Source organism: Megascapheus bottae, chromosome 33 (genome assembly GCF_031878675.1).
Source record: "Megascapheus bottae isolate mThoBot1 chromosome 33, mThoBot2.hap1, whole genome shotgun sequence".
In the NCBI taxonomy this organism is placed as follows: domain Eukaryota; kingdom Metazoa; phylum Chordata; class Mammalia; order Rodentia; family Geomyidae; genus Megascapheus; species Megascapheus bottae.
In genome coordinates this window covers 5,085,239-5,103,560 of record NC_143541.1, presented here as the reverse complement: position 1 = coordinate 5,103,560, position 18,322 = coordinate 5,085,239, and the positions used below count along the sequence as shown (strand labels likewise).

At 53.6% G+C, this 18,322-nt stretch overlaps 1 protein-coding gene across 1 annotated transcript; it reads left to right on the top strand.

Annotated features, from left to right (window-relative positions):
- The first annotated feature begins 1,356 nt into the window (after positions 1-1,356).
- Positions 1,357-15,789, top strand: Ssuh2 (ssu-2 homolog). Its single transcript, XM_090323847.1, has 12 exons — positions 1,357-1,387; positions 3,428-3,520; positions 3,753-3,831; positions 5,015-5,150; positions 5,930-5,990; positions 6,790-6,914; positions 8,257-8,319; positions 8,536-8,621; positions 9,621-9,713; positions 10,108-10,213; positions 12,403-12,510; positions 15,299-15,789. Exons 1-12 carry the CDS (start codon positions 1,357-1,359, stop codon positions 15,443-15,445), a joined length of 1,128 nt encoding a protein of 375 aa, XP_090179973.1. The 3' UTR covers positions 15,446-15,789.
- The last annotated feature ends 2,533 nt before the right edge of the window (positions 15,790-18,322 follow it).

Genomic DNA, 18,322 nt, shown 5'->3' with positions numbered 1-18,322 from the left:
CAGTCCGGCTTCTGGAAGTCTACTCAGCTGGGTTGGGGTAGTGTCTCAAAGACACAGTTGCCCTCGTCTACAGCAGCCAGAACAAGAGAAACACGTGTCCCCCCATGCATGAAGCGTTCACCAAACACGGCCTCGTCCACCACGGAGGATCAGCCTTCCAAAGGCGGAAACTTCTGATACATGCTCCAACACGCAGGAACTTTGGAAACATGCTAGGTGAAAGAAATCAGACATACAGTTCTGTTTTGTTCCACTTGGTTTAACCAACTCTTCCGTGAGGCCCCAGCCAGTGGCCAAGTGGAAACTGACCTGATGGGTACTGGTTCCCTCCATCTCTGGCTGGGCTTTGGAAATGCCTTCAGACAGGCAGCTCCCCTTCCCTGTGGTCCAGGCTGAGTCCACCATGTCCACGAGGCTTGGAGCATCCCTGGAAGATGCTTCCCCAGTGATTCCCTGAGATCAGGACAAGGAGTTGACATGACACAGACACTGCCTCCAAGGTCAAACGAGGACTGCAGGTAGCTTCATGCCAGAAGACTCAGGGTCTTACCTGAGTCTCAGCCCCACCTGCGGGAACCCACTTATTTGGGGACATTATTGCATTCTAGTGGGGTGGGTGGCGAGCAAGGAGCGGGGAGAGGGAGCGGGGGCTGCAAAAGAGAGGGTCCCAGAGCTCCAGCATGGAGCCTGGTCCTGTGTGCAGGGTGGGTCCCCATGCGGGCTGAGCAGGGGACCTGAGGAATGGGGGGGGGGTCTCTGCATGTCTGGGTGGGAGGAGGTGTGAGGAGGGGTTTGTTCAAGGGCACTGGGGCACATCCTATGTGCTGGTGGTGGTCAAGGCCATCTAGGGACACCTGTTCCTTGTTCCCTGTGTGTGTGTGTGTGTGTGTGTGTGTGTGTGGCTGGCCCAGTGCTTCTTGATTACACTCGTTAGAGGAGAGGTGCTGTGCCAGGGTTGAAGGTAGGAGTTTCCACCCCCAAAGCCAGGGCTCAGAAGAAGCTGTCCCAGAGGCACAGATGGCACCCAAGCTGTGTGGCTTGAGCCTTCAGGGAAAACCAGGAGGCTGGGACCAGCCTGTGTGGCCAGCCTCTCCACACACTCACACTGCGATCTGGACACCCCTGGCTGCTCTCCCTGGGGAGGTGGTTAAATGGCTCCCCACACCCCACAACACTTAGAGCCCTGTCTCCCCCCCCTCAGGTGTGGGGTACAGCATGGGAGGTGGGGGAGCCCCGAGGCTCAGTGCTTTCCTCTGTTGTATGCAGATCACAAAACAATGGGCTGTGCTGTGGGAGGGGCTGAGCCGTCTGCTGTGCCAGGCTCTACCACGCACTCCATCCTGCTGGCACCATACCATGGACAGGGACCCCAGCGAGGGCCAGGATGGTAAGTAGAGCTGCAGGGCTGGTAGACTGTGGGGGTCCCTCCTTCCCCCTCCTTCCTCTTCCTCCTGCTCTATCCTTTTGCTGCCTACCCCAGACCACTGGCACGCTGCAGCCTCCTCTCTGCTTTGTCCCTGGACAAGAGAACAGGAAGGTAATGACCACCTCCTGTCCTTCTCTCCCTGCTGGTGAACTGTGCTGCGCTGAGCTGCCTTCCTTCCTCCAGTGACAGCCTCTCGCCTAGCCAGAGGGGAGGGCCAGTCCCAGGATGTCATTGAGAGGTCAGGGAACGTGGATTGCTTGGTGGTATTGGGATTTGAACTCATTCAAAAGGGTGTTTCTTGAGCTTTTTTTGGGGGGGGGTCTGGGCTAGCCTCAAACTGCAATCCTCCTGTTCTTAGCCTCTCAAATGGACCCCACGTAGGATTATAGGTGTGAGTTATTGGCCCTTGCCCAGTTGTGAACAATCTTAAGCATGGTTGTTCCTAGCTAGGAGTGTGCTCTTGCCAAGAAGGAAGCACGGCGCTGGTGCCTCCGTCCTGTCGTTGTCAGAATAGAAAAGCAGTGGAATGTCAGACTGCTACAGACTGAAGGGAAGAAAAGGGGTCTTGTGAGAAAATTATCGAAAGGAACCTTTTGATCCTGATTTAGCAAAGGTACCATGTGGAGAGGCTAGAGTTCAAGTCTAGATTGTGCTTCCAGTGGGCTGTGGGATCGTGGGGTAGGTCACTTAACTTCTCTGAGCCTCATTTTCCACATGGATGAAAGGAGGTTGGAGCAGAGTGGCAGTAGCTCAGGCCTGTAATCCTAGCTACTCAAGAGGCTGAGATCTAAGGATTGTGGTTCAAAGCCAACCCAAGCAGGAAAGTCCATGAGACCCTTACCTCCAATTAACCAGCAAAATGCCAGAAGTGGCTCTGTGGTTCAAATGGTAGAGTGCTAGCCATCGGCAAAATATCTCAGGGACAGTGCCCAGGCCCTGAGTTCAAGCCCCAGGACTGGCACAAGAGATAAAGAGAGAGGGAGGGAAGGAGGGAGGGAGGGAGAGAGAGAGAGAGAGATTGGATCAGAAGTTCATAATAAATCTGACGTCTTTATTGACTTTTCCCCTAAGCCCTTGTTCAGTGCACACTTCCACTGGTCGTGGCTGCACACTAGATCAGACCCAAGCTCTGCCTCCTACCTGCTGGGTGACGTGGCTCCAGTCACTTAACCTCTCTGAGTTTTGTGTTTCCTCATCACAGTAGGGAGGGAGTCACTAGTGCAGAAGTGCCATTTCAGATGTGCAGCAGTTTTTCTCCTGTTCCTCTTCACAGCTCCCCCCTTCCCCATATCCGACATGGCTTTCTGGTGTGGACAGACTTGTGCCCGGAGCAGGGAGAATCCTCTTTTCCTGTCCCTTGAGAAAGGGCCATGACCTTCCTCTGCTGTGGACAGCAGGCTTCAGTGACACGGGCAGGCTTTCTGATCTTGTTAGAATGCCTCTGGAAAGGGCAGTCATTCCTGTGTTTGTTCTTCTGGGCCAAACTGAGCGTTTTTCCTCTTCTTTATCATATCATCAGCATTCTATTTCTTTTTGGGTGGCACTCTGCACTGGAACAGAGTCAGGATTCATGCCCTGAAAGCTGCATTAGGACATAGACAGACACTTCCCTGTCCTCACGTGGAAAATAGCTCCAACCCAGCTCTTTATAGAAAACGGCGCCCAATCCCTGGGTCCTTGACAGCTAACTACTGCAGGCATTGAAAGCGAAGCCGTGGGCTGGGACGTTGCTTAGTGGCAAGTTCCAAGGTGGTCAAAGCCCTCCTCGCCCGCTGGCTTCTGGGTCAACCAGTTGCTCCCCATCAGAAGGAGGCTGGCTTCTCCTTCTAGCCTTTGTTTCTCCATGAACGTGAAGGACAGGGCATACCACGTGTATCAGCGGCAGAAAGATCTCACGCTTAGGGAGAGACACCGTTCCCATAGCCCCCCAGGAGAGAGAGCGTCCTGCCCCCAGTCCTGCCCAATCCCTCCCACCAGGCCATCAGGGTCATCTCTCCACAGGTGTGCTTGACCTCAGCATCCAGAGCCCTCTGGCGCCCCCTGCTGAGATCCTGGAGGGTCTGCGCAGCTGCGACTGGTTTCTTCAGGGGGGCAGTGAGTCTGGGGGAGCTGGGTCCTGGGGGGGGGGTAGGGGTGTGCTGGTCACTGGGGACAGCAGGGGAGGACAGAGCTTCCTGGTTCTCCAGGGATGGGAGCTGGGTGGGATGGGGAGGAGACAGATCTGCCCCCCCCCCACCCGGACCCCAGGGAATCTTGGTTTAATCCTCCTTTAAACCCACACATCCGGGCTTCGCCGAGCTCCTTCCTTTCCCTCCCTCCCCTCCAGGACAGCAGATATTTTCCCCACCCTCAGAGGCCCCAGGTGAGAGTCAGGCACTGACTCCCTGGTCCTTGTTCCTGGCACAGAGGTAAGTTTCCGGGCGTGTATCCCCAGGGGCCCCTGTGATCCCCAAGAAACTCCTATGGGGGTGTGGGTGTTGAGGTGGCACCAGGATCCCTGTGGGGGGCCGCGTGGAGTCACCCTCCTCTCACACATGGGAAAGGGTTCTCGGGGGCCGGGGACTCGGCAGCGCACCAAGCTCTTCAGGTTGGCAGCAAAACCAGAGTTGGAAAACACAGCTTGTGAACTCCAGCCTGGGCCAACTCAGTCCGGGGCCCATTTTTGTGAGTAAAGTCTTACCGCAGTGTCCTCTGTGGCAGCCTTTTGCCCTCCGATGGCCACTCGGTTCACACAGGCCATGTGGCCTGCCAAGCGGAGATACCCGTAGCTGGTAGAAGTTTGCCAAGCCCGGCCTCCATCTTCATTGCGCCGAGACTCTCTAGGTATTGACAGGACCTGGGGTAGACTTCAGATGTCCGGACTGCGTGCTGCGGCCTGGAACAGCTCCCTGTGTCCTGTTGCTGCTGCCAGCCGTGGGCCAGGCCCCCTGCCTGCTGGCCCATATTGAGAAGCTCTGTCCCACCCCCGCCCACTTCCTGCCACCATGCAGGCTGTGTGTTAGTCCTGGGGTTTTGAACTCAGGGCCTGGGCACTGTTCTTGGACACTTTCTATGATGAACATTTGTTTTTTTGTCAGTTCTGGATTTGAGCTCAGGGCCTGAGCACTGTCCTTGGGCTTTCTCAAGGCCAGACCTCTACCACTTAAGCCACAGCACCATTTCCAGCTTTTTTTCTACGTATGTGGTACTGAGGAATCCAATCCAGATCTTCATGCATGCTAGGCAAGCACGCTACCACTAGGCCAAACTCCAGGCACCTTTCTTGGACACTTTTTGCTCAAGGCTTGTGCTCTGCTACCTGAGTCACAGCACCACTTCTGGCTTTTTCTGAGTGTGTGGTACCGAGGAATCGAACCCTGGGCTTTGTGCACGGTAGGAGAGCACTCTGCCACCAGGCCATGCTCCTGGCCCCTGGGCTAGAAATACCTTGTCTTTTCTCTCCGCTCCCTGACCACCATGAGGTGAGCTGCCTTGTTCTTGCTATTTATGTTTCCCCTCCATGATAACCCAAAACAATGGAGCTAAGGGACCGTGAGCCCCAGCGAGCCCACAGGCCCTCGCTGGACCCTGGTCACTTTTTCTTGGTCCCAACAGAGCCCCTGTGGTGACAGAGGAGGTGGCCCGGGAGGCCCTCCTCAGCTTCGTGAACTCCAAATGCTGTTACTGCAATGCAACCGCTGGTGACCTCGTCATCCAGGACTTGAGGCAACAGACGCTCTGCAGGGTAAGGGGTTGTGCTGGGGATCCTGGAGACATGGAGACAGGAGCAGGTGCCAAGAGTCCTCCTTATCCCTTTTGTGACACCCAAACCACAACAAGGCCGATGCTCTACCACTTGAATCACAGCTCCATGTCTGGCTTTTGGTGGCTAATTGGAAATACGAGTCTCACTGACTTTCTTGCCCAAGCTGGCCTCAAATTGCAGTCTTTACAGCTCAGCCTCCTGAATAGTTAGGATCGCTGACTTTACTTTGTTTTTAGATAGCAGTTTTACCTGCTGCTGGAGTGGGATGGGATCTTCCTGCCCCTGCCTTCCACGTCGCAGAGCCACCATGCCCGGCTTATTTGTTTAGCTGGGGGAAGTAGGGGGGGTCTCACTGTCCTTTTGTCTAGGCTGACCTTGAACTGAAATCTCCTCAATTCTCAGCCTCCTGAGTTGCTGAGATTACAAGTGTGTGCCACTGTGCCTGGCTGGGACATGGTTTCAGTTCACATTTTCGAGGGCCATTCATGCTGTCATCCTCTGATGAGCACACAGGCGGTGGCTGGTGGAGGGAGAGGCTGGCTTTAACTGTGAGACCCTGGAGAAAGTTGGCTGACCTCGCTGAGCCTCGCAGGTCCAAAGAAGAGCCACGTGATGCCCACAGTTCCCCTCCTCTTGAGACACTGGGGTGGGGTGTGGAAGGAGGAAGCTGGCACGGGCCTCAGGAGACCTCAGTGCGCTGTGCGCAGGAATCCAGGAGGCGGACATGGGCTGTGAACGCCTGCTGTTTTCTTCTGTAGTATCGGCTGGAGACCTTCAGTGAATCTAGGATAAGCCACTGGACGTTCCAGCCATTCACTAGTGAGTGAGATTCGTGCAGTTGGCAGCATGGGGGGGGCAGGCTGTCTGGGGGTCTTGGCTCAGTCTCTAACTATGGCTAAGAGCCTCTCCCACCCAGTTTCCCTGTGGAACCAGGAGGTGAGTCTTCATCTCTGAGCCTCTGGTTTAAGCTCCATGTCTGGTTTACACGGGGACTGTCGAGGCCTTCAGCTGCTCTTCTACAGGACCAGAATGCAAAGGGTCTCGGCCAGCTCCTATCAACCCACAGCAACCCCCAGGCCTAGAGCCCGCATCCCCCTTCCTATGCCTTTCTGTCTTCTCTTGAGCCCCACGAGGGGCTCAGGGTCTCTGTCTCAGAAGCTCCAGTCCTGCCTGCTTTCCTGTCTACTCTTCTAGATTTGGCCAGGTGTGTTCCTCTTTGGGGAAGCCTTTCTGGATGACTTCTCCCAATGTTCCCTCTCCTCCTAGCTCAGTGTTCTGATGTGGACGCTGACTATTGGCTGGGTATGGAAGGGGAGGGTGGTTACTTGCTGTTCCTTGGTGACCACAAGCCTTGGGCTGCTGTTGTTTCTTCTTTCATTCTCTTATTTCCCCATCAGCCTATATGGTAGGTGCCAAGGATAGAAAACTGAAGGTCAGAGAGGTTAAGGACCTGGCTGGCAGAGGCGGGGCCATAGACCTAGGAAATAACAGAGCCTGGAGCCAAACCCTGGTGCTTACCCTTGGTCTCTGGGGCCCCGTGTAACCTTCAGTGGGTGGCCGGTGCTGGATGGGTTTCCCGGCTCCCCTCAGCTGTGCTTCTGTGCATCCCTTCCTGCAGACCACGCTGTGGATGGACCCCAGAGGGGGGTCTCCCCCGGCATTTGGGATATGGAGGTGCAGATGCCCCCGATGTTTCAGGAAGACACCAGAAGGTTTCAAGTACCTCACTCTGCATTGGTCAAGGTGAGAGGGGTCGCCGGATGTCATATGTGGCATTGCACATCAATACTGTCCCCAAATGTAGCCTAGAGTCTCATTCCCTGCAGAAACCCAGAGGGAGCACCCAGGGCCTTCGCCACTCAACCCATAGATAGAGAGGGAGCTGTGTCATGGCAGAAGGATTGCTACACTCAACAGATGGCCAAGCGAAACTGTCATCAGCTCTGTCCATCTGTTTACCAATCTGTGTGTCTGTTCTATCCATCTATCATTTGTGTGTATTTTATATATCTATTGGTCTATGTGCCCATCATCTATCAATCTATGTGTCTATTACATCTATCTATCATCCATCTAGTTTCATTTTTTGTGCCTGTCAAGCCTCGAACTCAGGGCCTTTTGTCCTTACTTAGTGTTTTCTGCTCAAGACTGGCACTCTACCGCTTCAGCCACACATCTGCTTCACCAGTCTTAAATGGTGAGCAGTGGTGTTCCTAGACCATGAGAACACATTTTAAAAAATCGTGTCTCCCTGGGCACTGGTGGCTCACACCTGTAATCTTAGTAATTCAGGAGGCTGAGTTGTGAGGATCAAGGTTCAAAGCCAGCCTGGGCACTAAAGCCTGTGAGACTCTTATCTCCAATTAACCACCAGAAACCAGAAGTGGTGCTGTGGCTCCAGGGGTAGAGTGGTAGCCTTGAGCTAAAGAGTTCAGGGGCAACACCCAGGCCCAGAATTCAAGCCCAAACCACTGAAAAAAAAAAAAGTCTCCCTAACTGACAGTGAGGCACTGGAGGGCTACGGAGATGGGCCTGAAGTCAAGTGAAAACCTGGTTGGGGTTTTCCTTGGACGTTGCTAGGGAGGCAGACGTTCTGTCCATCTCCGGATGGACATACAGTTGTGGTGGGAGCGAGGAGGATGTAAGGTGTTGTGTGCGCTGTATTCTATTCTGCCGGTTTCTACCTTTGCTTTTGACTCAAGAGCACAGTTTTCCTCTTGGAGCTTTCCTAGACTTAGAAGGACACAGAGGATGTGGAGAGGTGCAGGAAGCCTTTTGGTTCTCTTCTCTGAGGGACTTTCCATCCCAAGACTCAGCTCAAGTGCTCTCTGGCTATCTGTGTCTGGGCAGCGGCTGTCCTGGGTGACCATGTCCACCCGTGCAGGGATGGGTGTGGGGAAGGTCACCGCCAGCTCCGTGGCTGGTCACTGGGTCCTGGTGTGGAAGCGAGAGCCTCCTTCCTCCCTGTGCGTCCCGTATCCTCCCTCCCTCCCTCCCTCCCTGGAGCAGTGCTTCTGTTTGGTGACATCATGGGGTAGGGGACACAGCTGGGACGCTGGATGCCAGGCCAGATCTCCACTTTCAGGACTGTCACAAATGCCACGGGCGGGGCCGTTACAAGTGCAGCGTCTGCCATGGGGCTGGTACTGTGAGTGACATGTGGGCAGCGAGTGGGGGAGCCATCCTGGGTGGGGAGACCCCGGAGAGAGGCCCGGGCCCCAGGCACTCAGTACTCATAGGCAAGTTGACCTCCCATCCTGAGCCTCTCTTTCCCCATCTGTGACATGGGAGAGGCCTGAGTGCACTCTGAGGCCCTGGCCTGGCTCCAGGGAGCCAGCGGCTGAGGCAAGTGGGGTGTCCGCAGGTGCAGTGTCCAACCTGCAGCAGAGCCAGGAGCAAAGCCGGGCAGGCCCGGAGGTGTCACGGGTGCTCGGGCTCCCGCAGGCGCAGGTAGGTGTCGGTGGTGTCATGGCACACAGGGTGGGGGCGGGGTCCTCCCCGCCCCTGGCCTTGCCCACGGGGCGGAGCAGGTTTGTGGGAGTTGGTAGAGTAGGCAGGCCCATTGCAAGGCCTGGCATTTCTGGATACCATGGGCAGTCACCAAGCACAATGTCAGGTGCAGAGAGGAAGGAGAAGGAGTGGAGGAAGAATTCAGGAAAGTTGGTTGACAATGGCAACATTCTATCTCTGGTCCCCAGGATTTGGGGACCAGCGAGCTGTTGCATTTTGTGAGTGCGTCCTTCCGTGCATCTGTACACTTTCATAGTAAAATAGCAAACCATGAGGGATAACCAGTTCTCCTCAGGGTTGGTTGGTGACCCTTTGGCTCAAATACTCAGGCTGTCCTTCACAGCTGTGCAGTCTGCCTTCCACCGTGATCGAGGAGGAAGGTCTTTGGTTGGGCAAGAAACTGAGGCTTATTTCATTGGCAAGTCAAAGGAACCCCCAATGAAATTGGCTTTGATGATAAAAAACAACAAAATAGCTGGCCTGTCTACTGGCCTAAGAACAGTTAAAATCCAGGGGGAATCTATTTCTATATTGGCTTCAGCGGGATCCAGGTGTTTACATAATGTCAGACCTGGCCTGGTGGAGGGCTCCCCAGTGGTTCAGTTACCCCTCCTTTCCTGATCGTCCCAGCTACCCCTTCCTGGATGGCGCCCCGTGCGTTTATGTGGGTCCTGTGCCTATCCTTGTAGTGATTGCCAGTGCCAGGGACACAGGATAAGAAGATGGACCAGGTCACAGAAGGCAGGGAGGGCTGGCCTGGGGGAGGAGTGGTTTCTGAAGGCCTGCTGGGGTCCTGCCACCGTGGGAGAGAGGGGAGGATGGTGACCGGGTCAGCTGCCCCAGTGAACCAGAGCCCTTCTCCAGTTGGGAAGATTTGGGGGTGGGGAGGTCCCAGGACCCGCCCGCGTCTGGTCTGATCAGGTTGGACTCTGCTCTCAGGTGCTGCACGTGCTCGGGGCGGGGCAACAAGACGTGTGCCACCTGCAAGGGGGAGCGGAAGCTGGTCCACTTTACCCAGCTGGTCATCATGTGGTAGGTGGCAGACCCTGGGGACGGACTGCCGCAGAAACTCACCCTAGGAGGAGGGGGCTGCGTGCTCTCTGAGAGGGAGAGGATGAGGCCGGGCTTGGGGACATGTGGACCTGAGTTCAGGTTCTGCCTGTAAGAGCAGCAATGCCCAGGTGTGGCCTCAGTGCCCTCCCTCATCTGCAGACGTGAGGGGCTTGTGCCATGCCTGCTGCCTGGCTAAGAGGGCACATCCCGCAGTGGGGGGCTCGGGTCCGGGGCCTGAGTCTCCACTGGCTTCCACCCCGACAGGTGCAGGGGCTCCCGCCCCAGCCACCTCCACGTGCCACGCCTACTCCCCATCCCAGGTGTGCGGGGTCGGGCCCTGCCTTCCCACCTGGCCTTCCCACTCTTCTTGCAGGAAGAACAGCCTGTTTGAGTTTGTGTCCGGGCGTCAGCTTCGGTGCCCTGCTGAGCTGCTAGCCAAGGCCAAGGGAGAAAGCCTTTTCCGGGACGAAAACACCATGGTGAGGAGGGCTTCACAGACTGGAGGCTCGGGGAAGCTGGCTCCTTCTGCCCTGGGCTGGATCTGAAAGTGGGGGTGTGGGGGGCAGAGGTGTCCAGGCAAGGAAGTTGTCCAGGGCCCCTGGATTTGAGCCTCCACGTTGGCCTGTCGCCCCTCCTTCCCTCTCCTCTCCCTTCCACCACAGCCTGGGAGAGCTTTACCCGTGTGTCAGTGGCAGCTTGGATGCCTGGGTATCATATAAAATTTCTGCCCCCCCCCATGGCTCTCTTGCCTTGTGTCAGGGTGCTGGTGACGAGATGGAGACGTGCTGGGGCAGGGCAAGGGGACAGAGGCCTGGGCTGCTGGGGAAGGTTGGCCTTTCTGTGGAAAATGCCACAGCACAGTTGAGGGGTGGATTGTGTGGCTCCTGAGCCAGGGGCTGGGAGGGCAGCGGTGCCCATGGCAGAGGGAAGTGAGCTGGCAGAGTCAGAAGCTCTGGCAAGGAGAAGGCAGTGGCCAAACCACTTTTCCAGGCCAGTAGCGGGAAAATTGGCCCATGGTTGGTATTTACCAATAAGGTTTCCCTGGAACACAGCTCCACATTTTTTTCCAAGTCTAGATTATGGTTGCATTCTTTTTATTTATTTATTTTTATTCAAGCATTTGTACTAAGGAGGTGGCATTTAACGCAGCACTTTATAAATACAATGCACGTTGATTGGTCACCCTTTCAACATTCTCATTCCCTCCCCCTTCGTGTGCCCCTCTCTCCTGATGCAAATATCCCCATCCTGGCATTTCCTCTGTTGTGTTTTGACCTAGTCTTTCTGAAAAGATGAATTCTCCATAATCTATGATACTTCAGTGAATTCATTTGAAACAGCCTGCATACTACTTGTAGATTAACAGGTGCCTTCTGTCTACTACAAACAAGGGAAAACAGGAAAACCTGTGTTTTTCTGAGTCTGGATTATTTCATTTAATATAATTTTTTCCAAATCTCCCAACTTCTTTTCAAATGGCACGATATCATTCTTTCTGATAGTTGAGTAAAATTCCATTGTGCATATATACCCCATGTTCTTGTTCCATTCTTTCGCTGAGAGCATTTGGGCTAATTCTATATCTTGTCTATGGTACAAAATGCTGCAGTGAACGTGGTTGTGCAGATGGCTTTACTCTCTTGTTTGTGAGTGGGGTTGCTGGGTACTAGGGTAGTTTTATGTTTAGTTTTTTGAGGAGCCTGTATACTGCTTTCCAGAGTAGTTGCACATGTTTACATTCCCACCAACAGTGTAGTGGAGTTACCTTTTGGCCCCGCCATCACCAGCATCTGTTACTGTTTCCAGTCCTTTCTCCATAATGGCCATTCTAACTGGGGTGAGTTGCATTCTTGCTCCTGGGACAGGGCAGAGTAGAAGCGGACTATATCAGACCCACAGAACCTGTGACATATCCTGTGTGGCCTTTGCCAGAGAGGCTTCCTGCCCTGTCCTCAGCTGACAGCTTGGCTTAGTGAGGCTTGGGTAAGAGTGCAAGGAGGTTTTCTCACAGGCTTTGGGCTTCTTCCCTGTCCCTCGCTGCCCTTGCAGCTGCCAGTGGACAGCCACAAGGCTCTCACTGCCCCGTTGTTGGCAGTAGTGGGATAGAGGCTTGTCTTAGAGTTGATGTTTGATTCCCTGAGTGGCAGTGGAGACAGAGGGACTCAGAATGCAGCCTCATGTCCTGGTTTCTGTGGTGGTTTCCGGTCCTCTGTGTGCTCTTTGTGGGTCAGTGCTTGGGCAGTTTGGCTTAGAAAATGAAGCTGGCTTTTCTCTGTTGTCCATCCACGTGTGGCAGCCCGTGCATCCACACCCCAAGGACCCACTGCTTATCTGCAGAACTGTGGATTTCCCTCCCCCCAGCGAACCACTGCGCATGTGCAAAACTCTACGCGCACACCCACAGGGGCCACTGTGCGTGAGCAGTGTTGCTGTGTGTCTGCCATGTCCTGAGTTCAGTGGTATTTCTTGGCATGGGGTAGGCCCATGCAAGGTTTTCCCGAGCTTATGGGCTCAGTTGTAAAGGGGTTTTCCTGATTATGGTACCTGCCCCTTGTGTGGGAATTCCTGGGCCTGTAGGGTGTGTAGTCAGGGTCTGTCCCCAGCTAACTGTGTGGTCTGGGGGTCCTTCTCTGGGCCGAGAAGGTGTCTGTCTGTCTGTCTCCTCTAGGTGTACCCCATTGTGGACTTCCCGATACGGGACATCTCTCTGGCCTCCCAGAGGGGCATCGCAGAGCATGGAGCATCCCTGGCCCCCAGGGCCCGCATCCTGCAGCAGGTGAGCAAGCCGGAGGTGGGCACAGACAGCTAGGGATTGGGCCTGGGGGGTGGAAAGCTGAGATCCTTTGGTTGGATTCTTCCTGCCTTCTCCTGGTCATCTGAAGGGCGGATGCTGTCTGTCAGCCTGGGGTCTGTTTCCTGACAATTTCAAGGCCGAGGAAGGGAGAGACAGCCCTGAGGAGAGCAGAGGGGAGCAGGGCCCAGTGTGAGATGGCTGATGGGCAGAGAGAGGGAAAGCCCAGGAGCAGGAGGCTGCAGAGGCAGGCAGGACCACCAGCCACCCAGAGGCCTGCACTGTGATTCTGAGGGGCAGGAAGCTATCGGTGGGCTTCAAGCAGGAATGAAATCTAGTGTGGTTTTATTCAACTCCCTGATGTTCACACATAGAGATTCAAACCTGAGTCTGGGCTGGAACACAGCATCTTGCCATCTTTCTTCCCACCCTCCTGGTTTGGGCAGCTTATCCTGGTGGCCGCCAGGTGGCGCAGGGCCCACAGTTTTCCCACGCCTTCCAGCAGCTGTAGCCTTGCTGGGGTCTTAGAGCCTGTGCTTTGAACATTGGGCTCAGTGCCTGCTCTGCCTCAGGTCTTGCTTCTCACCTGCGTGCCACCAAGGAGAGGCTTGCAGAGAGGAGACAGTTTACTTGAAGAGCTCCGAATGTCCCTCTCTTTCCTGGCCTCTGCTCAGACCTAGTCTCCCCTCTTGTGAGAAAGAGAGGAGGATGTGGTAGTTAAGAAGTCGTGAGTCCTCTGGGACCTGGAGGGGGACATACAAGGGACTTGTGATTTCTACACTGCAAACTCAAATGCCTGGGGGTGACACATCCACAGGAGCCCAACTTCCATCTGTGATGCTACCTAGGGGTTCCTTTCTCTGGAACTGAAGACTTAGAAGATGGGAAAGCGTTTAAAGCAGACAGAGCAAGTTTATTTGAAAGCAAAAGTATAGACTCTCCATAGAGAGCTGGACACAGAGCTGGGAGTCCAGTGGCGTCCTCTCTTGAAGGGTTATTATTGTAGTATGGGCCTCTTCCCTGACCTCCTTCCTCCGGTCTTTGTGCTGATTTCTTGATGGCTTGTAAATGCACTTTCCCAGCTTTTCTTATTGGAAACCCAGGGCATTATGGGGAAAAACAAGCTTTTGAGTGGGAACCCAGAGCATTATGGGAAGAAGAGACGCCATGATGGGCCATCTGTCTCTCGTTTTTTATTCCTGTCTTCTAACCGAGGAGACCTCCCTCCCTCACAGGGACAGCCACCTCTCAGCTTTCCAGGTTTTAACACAAAACTTCCATTACACAGTTGTCAAAAAGTTAATAATACTGTATGTATGGGATGGTTGAGGGGTGACTCTGTCTTCCTGGAGTCGAATCCAAATTCCCAGGTTTCCCCTCTGTCTGACAGCAGGCTGAGAGAGGGAAGGAATCTTCCAGGGAAGAAAGCCTCACAAGACATGGAGAAAGTCAGCTCAGGTCTATGGGAGCAGCCCAGCAGTGTGGGTGAAGGAATCAGGGCTCTTTTCCTTGGAGCCACACAGTACAGGATACTTAACCAACTTGGCATTTGCTTCCACACCCGGCCCATCATGGAAGTATTTGCCACTTCCTTCCTCTCTGCAGGCTCCAAATGTCCTTGTCTGTGAAATGAGGGGCTTGAGGCTTATCTTAGTTGATACTGGAGACCGGGGAGCTGGGCTTTCTTAGTAGAGTGTGGAATGGGGGTGGCTTGCCCCAAGGGTTCAGGCCAGGCCTGCAGAAAGCTCCAGGGAGGCAGAACTTCCCAGGAGTTGTGTTCCTGATTCACTGGTGTAGCATTCCTGCAAACCACACAGCAGCCTGGAATGCTAATAGAGATGGGATGTCCAGGGGAGTTCCGAGGTGAGGCTGGGATGCTGTGTTCAGGGCCTTGTGAATTGGTCAGGCTGTGGGCCAACTGCTCAGAGAAGGGGTTGGGAAAGGAGGGATTTAAGATGCCCCCATGGAAGGGTGGGAAGGAGTTCAATGAACCCATAGGCCTCAGAATCTCCAGCTTTTGAGGAAAAATGAACATTAGACTCTCTTTCAAGTAGGGCATGGTGGTGGCGGTGAGAGAGGTCTCAGAAGATAGCTGGACATAACACCAGCCTTTGAAGTTCATGTGATGCCATGTTTTATCTTTTTCTTGTGCTGGTACCAGGACATGAACTTAAGGCCTCTGGCTCTTGCTTGGCTTTTTCTCTCAAGGCTAGTGCTCTACTGCTTGCCACAGCTTCAATTCTCCCTTTTTGTTAGTTGGCGATAAGAGACTCTTGGATTTATATGCCCAGGCTGGCTTTGAACTGTGATCCTCTCAGATCTCAGCTTCCTCTGTGTCTAGGATTCTAAGCACAAAACCCCGGCACTCAGCTTTCAAGTTTTATCATAAAACTTAATTTGTAATGCATGCCACCCTCTCTCTGTGGTGTGTAAGGTGAGTATCCTGCACCTTCCTGCAGCACCTTGCTTAAACATAAATACTCCTGGCAGTTGTGTCCTTTGGGTGGTGGCTTCCTGGAATGTCCCAGGGGAAGCTCATGCCCCCCTGGCTGAACCTAGAATCTGATGGTGGCTGAAGGAGTCAGTTTGGCCCAGAGTGGAGGCTTCAGGAAGGAGCATAGTAGGAGACTGGAGACAAACGGTGCCAACCGCTCTGGGTTTCATATCATATCCGCAGCACATCCTACAGGCAGTAGGGAGCTACTGAAGATTCTTGAGCCAGGGAAATGCCTCACAGGAACACGGAGGTGTGTGTGGTTGTTTATCTCCTCAGCGCCAGACCATTGAGCTGATCCCCCTCACGGAAGTTCATTCCCGATACCTGGGGAAGGCGTGCGTCTACTACGTCTACGGCACCGACCACCAGGTGTACATGGTGGACAACCCCAAGCCATGCTGCTGTGGCTGCACGATCATCTAACAGGTGCCACTGTCCCCAGAGCCCGCCAAGGGGTCAACGGAGCTGTCTCGAGTCCACTCATGGCTGACCGTACCGTGTCATTACCCTTGGAGGTCCTTCCCGAAAAACGGGCTCATCATTTATCAAGATGCAACTCTTTACAGGGCTGGGTCCATCGAATCCATCTTTCTTCTGCCAGAATCCACTGGCACACATCCCTTTAGAACAGGCGAGAAACCATTTCAGTGGCAGGCCTGCCCTTTGTGTCTGAGCTCAGGCCTGGGGCTTGTGGGTGCTTCCATGTTGTGCGCCCTGCTGAGCTGTGACATCTTGCCGTGCGCCTCTCCTGTGGGGCAATGTGGAAATGCGGAAGATGGCCACAGATGGGCTGTCACACAGTAGTGTGGCTCCTCTCCCCTCCCACCACGGCCAGCTTTGCGCTGATGGAGAATGTGCCTTTCACACAAGCCTCACACGTTATCCCTTCACGCAGTGCGAATTCTCCTTTGATGTTGTCCCATTCTTTGGCTTCCCCAGTGCCTTGTTTGAAATGCCCTCCGACCTCCCTCTTCTTTTAATTCATGCGTGTACCTGCTGTGGGTTCAGTACAGCTTCTCTTGGGGTCACGGTTGAGCATTTACAGATTAAATCTTTGTACTGACCTCCAAAATGAGTTTTATTTTTTCCTAATTTCTCCTTTCTCTGGCAAAATTGTAAGGAAGCAGGCTCTCTCTGAAGCTTATTCTAGAAGGAGTTGTGTGTGTGAAGGTTGACGGCCAGTGGCCTGGGGGCATGGTTGGTTTGTGAACTCACAGGGAAATTCTAGCTAGAGGGAAGAGGTAACACAGGGGTGGCTGAGCCGCAGAGAGAGAGCCGCAGAGAGCATGCAGAGAGCACCCAGTGCCGGTGCCCAGCTCAGGTGGTTTTGGGCAAAATCCCAGGTGATCTGAGTCCTTCTGACAGTTGATAACTATCATAGGGTTTCTCTGTTGGGTCAGGATTGATGGCCTTTCCTGTAGCCAGGATCTGACTTTATTTTCTGCTGTTAGGTCTTCTTGCCTCTGGGCTGATGTGGCCATTGGCGTTTAGCCATAGGCTCACTGAAGTCTCTGGGGCAGAGAGAAGAGCATAAAACAGTCCCACCCCTAACTAGATTGTCTGCAAGGACTAAGTCCCCCAGCCTGGTTCAGCTATGCTTTAGAACAACATCACATCTAGTGCCTTCCTCCCCCTCTCCCTCCCTTCCTCTGTCCCCCACCCCACTCTCTTTCTTTTTATATGAGAGTACCATCCTGTTGGCTGGGGTCCCGATGAATTAAAGGGAGAAGGAAGCCTGCCAGCATGGACATGCTGCTCTCTGCTTCCTGGCTGCCATGAGGTAAGCAGCCCCAATCTGCCTTGAGTCTCTTGCTCTGATGTTCAGGCTCCCCTTGGGGCCTAGCCATGGACCCTGCCACTTATGGCCTGAACTTTCAGGAGCTGTGAGCCCAACCATTCCTCCTCACTCCTGTAAGTGGTTCTGCAGGCATTTGTCCTGGGAAGGAGAAGTCTGATGGACATAGGAAGAAAGGTTTAGTTGGATTCACAAGGTCCCAGAGTCCATGGTCAGCTGGCTGCTTTGTTCAGATCTGAGGTGAAATGGGGCAGACCAGCTCACCTCATAGTGGACACATGGTAGAGGTAAGACAGAAAGCAGCCAGGACAAGATAGACTCTTCAGAGCAGAGACCTAGGTGCTTTTATTTTTAGCAGTCCTAGGGCTTGAACTCAGGGCCTTATGCTTGCTACACCGGTGGTTTACAACTTCTCCCCTCCTTTCAGATAGAATTAAACTCTATTTAACATTTTCTCATTGTGTATTTTTTTCAGAATGGCATTTGTATAGAATTATAGAAAACTTAGCTGAGGGGTTTGCTGAGTAGTGACTGTTTTCCCCCTTCTCCCATTTCTCTTCTACTTCTTCCTCTCCCCTCCTCCTTCTTCCTCTCCCCTCCTCCTTCTTCCTCCTCCTCCTCTTCCTCCTCCTCCTCCTCCTCCTCCTCCTCCTCCTCCTCCTCCTCTTCCTCCTCTTTCTTCTCCTTTGTAGTGATGGAGTTGAACTTAGCCTGGCACTTGCCAGACAGGTGTGCTAATACTTGAGCCATTCTTCCAGTCCTTTGGCTTTAGTTGTTTGTCATATAGAGCCTTGTATTTATGCCTGGGCTGTCCTGAATCTCCCCACTGTTTATGCTGTCCATGGAGCTGGCATGACAGCTACACATCACCATACTCAGCAGAGGGGTTGAGATGGGATCTTTCAACCTTTTTGCCTGGTAGAACTGTGATTCTCCCAAGTTATGTCTCTGAAGTAGCTGGGATTAAGGGCATGAACCACTGTGGTGGCAGCTGACAGTTTTTCTGCCCTTTCTCTGTATCAGAAGGACTCCAGGGCATGTAGATTTGGGTCCCTTTCCCTCTCTTAGTTTCTACACAGAGTGTGCCTACTTATTTCTATCCTTGAGCCAGTGGCATTTCTTGGCATTTCCCTGCCAGCTGGGGGAGTTGAAATTTCCAGTTCAAACCAAGATGTAGTTTGGGAAGGAGGGTGTGTATGCGTGAATCCTGGAGGCCAAATGTAGTTGTTGGGTTTTCTGTGAGAGTTGCTGTGCTATGATCAGAAAGTGAGACAGAGCCAGGTACTAGTGACTCATGCCTGTCTGTAGTCTTAGCTACCAGGAAGCTGAGATCTGAGGATCATAGTTCAAAGCCAGCCCAGCAATTAACCACCAAAAAAAAAATCTAGAAGTGAAATGCTGGCTCAAAGTGGTAGAGCACTAGCCTTGAGCAAAAGAGCTTGGGGACAGTGCCTGAGCCCACAGTTCAAGCCTCATGACAAAACAGACAAATGAAACATGTAAGA